The sequence below is a fragment of the Sphaeramia orbicularis genome, chromosome 16 (assembly GCF_902148855.1).
Source record: "Sphaeramia orbicularis chromosome 16, fSphaOr1.1, whole genome shotgun sequence".
Classification (NCBI taxonomy): domain Eukaryota; kingdom Metazoa; phylum Chordata; class Actinopteri; order Kurtiformes; family Apogonidae; genus Sphaeramia; species Sphaeramia orbicularis.
Genome location: NC_043972.1, coordinates 31,854,701 through 31,860,228, shown reverse-complemented (window position 1 = coordinate 31,860,228; position 5,528 = coordinate 31,854,701). Strand labels below are relative to the sequence as shown.

At 41.4% G+C, this 5,528-nt stretch overlaps 1 protein-coding gene across 2 annotated transcripts; it reads right to left on the bottom strand.

Moving 5' to 3' along the window:
- Positions 1 to 5,528, bottom strand: rbm24b (RNA binding motif protein 24b). 2 transcript variants are annotated; one of them, XM_030157045.1, is made up of 4 exons: positions 5,095 to 5,528; positions 4,609 to 4,753; positions 4,415 to 4,469; positions 1 to 1,579 (listed from the first exon to the last, which is right to left on the bottom strand). In XM_030157045.1, exons 1-4 carry the CDS (start codon positions 5,260 to 5,262, stop codon positions 1,219 to 1,221), a joined length of 729 nt encoding a protein of 242 aa, XP_030012905.1. In that variant the 5' UTR covers positions 5,263 to 5,528; the 3' UTR covers positions 1 to 1,218. The 2 variants fall into 2 exon arrangements, with proteins under 2 accessions (XP_030012905.1, XP_030012906.1); XM_030157046.1 differs by having other exon boundaries at positions 4,630 to 4,753.

Below are 5,528 nucleotides of genomic sequence, written 5' to 3'. Positions count from 1 at the left end.
TGAGAGGATATATTTCCTTTTATTTCACATATTAAACATTTGCATTATTTTGTGTCATGCATTACAAAATGCAAGGTCGAGTAGGTGAAGTCCTTGCATTAGAAAATATTTAATGTCCAATGACATCAAATATAAAACATGAAAAAGTTAAAGTTCTCACACGTTCATTTATCCGACTGGTCAAGTATAAAAAGCAAAAAGATTAAGAACCTATTTGAGAGAAAAAAAAGGATCATCTACAGAAAACAGGAAAAAAAAAGGTTTGACTTTTTGCTGCTTTCACACATATTTTGTTCTTTATACACAGTGTAGCACTTTGCTGAGCCAAGTATAAACATCATATGTTCTTGATCATTAGAAATGCAGCAGCACATGTGCACATCCTACCATAGGCTCCATACAACATATGAACAAAAAGGGTTTATTACTGTACGGCTCCATAATAAATACATAAATAGTATAATTTAAAAGGCACATTATGAAACATTTTGTCAAAATGAAAGATTCACATTCAGTGATGTTTCTCCCCTCGTGCTAGGCTTCCTTGAGGTGCAATTTAAAGGGAAGAAAAGTGAGTGCTTGTACCAGCTTCAGCTGTCATCTTAGTATTTTCTTATCCACAATCAAGAAAATCCATTTTAAAAAGGAAACAAAATGAGGTTGTCTATTCTATTTCACTCCAAACAATTATTAAAGGAAACAATTAGAACTAAACATTGACTTCTCTATAATCATCTGCATAGCTTCACAAAATAAAATTGTGGTCCAACACTATCAACAATGACTGCATGATGATGTACTTCTGTCAACATACTGTTCGTATGCAAGAGGTTGGTTTTCAAACTGCTGGGGAAGACACCTGATTTATAAGACATGAACGCCCCTGGAATTTATCTCAAATTCCACAAAATTCAGCAACAGCTGACATCCAGCAAGTCTAGCTGAGATAACCTTAAATATTTTTCTCCTTAATAAATATTAAATATTCTTACGTTTTTACACGTTTAATGGTGACAAAATACTGATGTCCTGTGAGTAAAATATACTATGTCTCTTTGTCTCCAGAGATTCTTCAGGCTCTTTAGTAGAGAGACTGTTAATTTTAAACCTGTAAGTGGCAATCATCATTCAGCCTCTACTGTGTTCCTCCTCCTAACTTCATCCTCATTGAAACATGGGATCTGCTCTCTTCTTCTAAGGTAGTTAGTGCCCATGGCTTTACTGCATGCGATCTGTCTGGAGCTGCTGAGGCTGGTACTGGCTGAAGGCTGCAGCTGCAGCAGCTGCTCCTGGAGTGGCAGCAGTGGTGAGTGGCTGCTGGACGGCATATCCATAGCCGGCTGTAGTCATGTAGCTTGTCGGTGCAGGTGAGGCTGCATATGGATACTGCTCATAAGCAGCAGCAGCTGCTGCAGCGGTGGCAGCAGCCGCAGAGTACTGAGCATATGCAGCTCCAGTGTAGTCAAGATATGGGGAAGTGGCAGCAGCAGCTGTTGCCGTAGCAGCAGAAGGTTGTACATGAGGGATGACCACACTAGGTTGAACAAAGGCCTGAGGGTAGACATAGTGGGCAGGAATCCTGTGAGGAAGAAAGACACCCAGGGTCAAAACAAAGCTACAGGCAGTCATTTGTCCAACGCTGAAACTAAATTCTGGAAAACTGAAAAAGCAGGCGCCACAATACGGCAATCCAGTCCTCAGTTTGACACAGCAAATCCATTCATTAACAACTGAAAACCCTACCTAGAAAATGAAAAGTTAAGGAAGCAGCAAAACAACAAGGAAACACAAGCGCAGCTTTTAATTTCAAAAAGCCCCTTAATCTGTAACACAGTATGGCATTAAAAGGAGACACAGCGCGGCCCTGCACCCAGTGTTTCACTAAAAACTGAACTTGACAAAATGCCAGCTTATCGCACAACACCACAACATATCAGGAAAAACGTGGACAATATACTGTCCACATACTGTCACACCAACACCACACATACGGGCATGCCCACACATGTTAATAAGTCCTTAAACACAAACCATAAGGAGAAAAATGAGGCTTTAGACATCTTTGACAGAGCAGCTATTATATGCCAGTCAGTTGCAATGCAGTCAGTGTAGCCGCTGCATTTTCTGCATGTCTCATATCCTATCAGATGGTTGTATTAGGTTCCACAAAAGCTGCTTATTGGTTAGAAACATTTTGTATTTACCTGTATTAAAGACACAAAGCGATATGTGACAATAAAAGTTCTATTCTGTTTACAGACCAGTGTAAAATGGATGAATTCATGACTGGGTGACAGAGTAAATTCGGCCCCGAAAACTAGTGTTAAAGTTAACACACTCACTAAATATACTGAGCAGCAGGTGTGAAACTGTTATATCTGTCCATAGACCAGTGCCCCACCTCCTCTTACAGACATACACCCCCACACACACAAACACACACCAACTTGACTGACAAGGGAGGCTGGAAGCATGCTATTTTTGCTCCCCTTGTCATCCAAAGGACAAGCTGATCTTCTCCTTCAGTAACACATGGCAGGGCACTCGTCAACTGTAATGTCCGCCTATGCCACTACTGTCTCAGTGACCTTCCCGTATTTTCTTTTTCTTTATCATCACAACTGGATGTGATTGTCAGCTGATGAATAAAGTGTTGCAAAGAGGAAACCAGAGCTACACTCACAGCATGTAATAACCACAAAAAGAGTTACATGGCTTGTGTGAAATTTGACAAATCTAATGACAGGCATGTTTTATCCTGTTGATAATGGATCCAACTTTGATGCAACAATGTCTCTGTGATACGACCTTTTTTTTAATGTTAATATTTCAAGTGCTAAAAGGACACAGCTGACTTAACACCATGTCTGTTGAAAGAGACTGGATGAACATTTTGTGGCCCTGCAAGTTGAGAGCTAAATAAAGGTGCTTTGTAAATCACCAGGACACATGGGTAATCCCCACCACATAACCAAAAGACTTCAGGGGCACATGGCTCGGTCCACCTGTTGTCCACAGCCGAGCAGCTCTGTCTGTGCCATACATTATTAACAGCACTGCTGAGTGACTCCCATTTTCCATCTGAATTTGAGAGGCTGTGGAGATCACTGTAGCCAACAGCTGCTGCCGAAAAGACCGGCTAAGATCTCTGTCTCCAGCGTACCGTGCAGAAAACATTTGAGTTCATCTATATATAAAAGAGGACTGAATTTCTATTTGTTTATTGCACGGCTAATAATGAAACCGTAATCACACTATAGCTATCTCACATCTAAAACTTGTTTTGTACAGTCAGTGATCCAGCTTTTAAAATGTTGAGCTCTACTTTATGATATACGGTTTCATTTGGACCCTTTATATATTCACTCGCTTTCACTTGGGGATATTAAACATAGTATTCCACGCTTTCTCCTAATGTGATAATAGCAGTCACTATGTCTTTTCATTCCTTAAAGCACATTTTTATCATACTTTCCAGCAACATCAGCTGGAGAGTTGAGAAAATGTAAAATTCTGACATTTTATCTGAAGCAATCGGCTCAGTTTTTTTTTTTTTTTTTTTTTTTTGCACCTGTAGATGGAAGCTACGAGTGAAAGCAATGGGTTAATATAAGAAACACAGCATCATTGGTAAGAAACAGAAAAGGAACTCCTGCATGCAAGCCAGTGTTTGTTTTGTTGCAGGGGATCGATTTTGCCCCCTTTTGACAACAAAACACGATCAACTTGATGTTAACTAAAAACTGGGGGGGAAAGGAATAAACCGCAGGCTAAAAGGCACAAATCAATCATTAAAAAAAAGGGAAAAGAATCAACACCCCATTGCAGAGTTACCACTCCCTATCAAAAAAAGTCTCAAAAAAAGGTCTGCACAAAACCTCCTGCAACCCCACCTCCCCCACTGCAAGTAGAAATAAGCACACAGTTAAGCTGAACACCACATCATACTGAAAACAAGGCACACACCAGTCTAAGTACTATAGAAAACTGAAACAAAAGAAGACTTCCATGCATCTAGTCACCATTTTCAGTTCGTTTGTGTATGTTCAGAGTATACAGGTAACACTTTAGTGCTTTGCCCAATGCAGACTCAGCTATTCCTCAAATCATCATGTCCCTTCATCAGCTATTTTAACCGTTACCGACCCTGTCAGATCAGAGAGAGATAGACAACATGAAGTCAATCCTGTAGTGGCTGGGGACAAATGTTCACTTCCTTCACAAACAATGCCAAGCAGAGGAGCACACATCAACACTCACATGTCCTCATTCAGTATTAAAGAAGAGGAGGCAGTCATAAATAACATGTGAACAACAATAAAAGTAGAACATGAATCATGAAAGACTTTTTTTTTTTTAATTATATGCAAACAGATTGTGTTGGAGGAAATGGGAATTCTGCTGGTTAACATACCCATAGGGTCTTTGGATGAAGGCTGGGTGGATCTGAGGCACACCAAATGTAAACCCTGGAATGAAAACCAACCGCTGTTAGCCTTCAAATACTTCATTAGTGGATTCTTGTTGCTAAAGTAAATATAACACTAAGAGTTGATATGAATGTATACAATGAGAGTTAGGTGGACATAAAAAAAAAAAGTGACCCACCGTGAAGGTCAGACCCCTCACCTGGCTGGATGACCCTGGGTTTGGCCCCCAGGTAGGCCAAATTCACATTGGCTTTCCTGCCATCTATAATAGGGTTGGGGTCCTTGCAGGCTCGGTCAGCTGAGGCCCGGTCTGCCATGGTCACCTGCAGGAAAACACACCATTTTCAGTTTTGTTTTTTTTTTAATTTGTATGACAGTAATATGATGTGATCATACATGAGACAAGATCATTGCTCCTCCACTATAGTTCACATGTTTATCCTGGAGTTGCAGCCTCAGACTAACCTAATTTTAACTTGGCTGTCACACACACACACACACACACACACACACACACACACACACACACACACACACACACACACACACACACACACAGCAGGAAACACGCAGCCCGTCTTTTCTTTCAGGTTCTGGATCAGCTGACATGATCTGCTTCTGAGCAAGTGTACAAACAACAAGTAACTTTAAAGACTAAACTTACAAATCCATAACCTCTGGACTTCCCCGTCTGTCGGTCTGTGATGACAACAGCCTCCTCGATGTCTCCAAACACCTCGAAGTATTTCCTGAGACTTGAGTCCGTGGTGTGATAAGGAAGACCTCCCACGAAGATCTTGGTGAAGGTGGTGTCTTTCTGTGCGGAGTGCATTATTTAAGGGTGGAGAAAAAAAAGGATTTCCTGCAAAGTTTTCGGGTTGATTAAAGAGTAGAGGTGTTCAGATGAGTGGACGGAGAGAGTGTGTGAGGCGGACAGGCAGGCAGACCCCCGGCAATGTGCGGGAGGAGGAGGAGGAGGAGGAGGAGGAGGAGGAGGAGGAGGAGGAGAGAGGACACCTGTTAGTCTGATGCAGGAGGTTTCCCAGTTGTCAGTGTGTCACAGATAACTCCACCCACATCTGATCCAGGACCAGCCAC

Coding starts and splice junctions, on each gene's coding strand:
- rbm24b (XM_030157045.1), bottom strand. CDS start 5,262: ATGCACTCCGCACAGAAAGACACCACCTTCACCAAGATCTTCGTGGGA. Junction 4,754..5,094: donor AGTCCAGAGGTTATGGATTT/GTAAGTTTAGTC, acceptor GTTTTCCTGCAG/GTGACCATGGCAGACCGGGC. Junction 1,580..4,414: donor TTCATCCAAAGACCCTATGG/GTATGTTAACCA, acceptor TCTTCCTCACAG/GATTCCTGCCCACTATGTCT.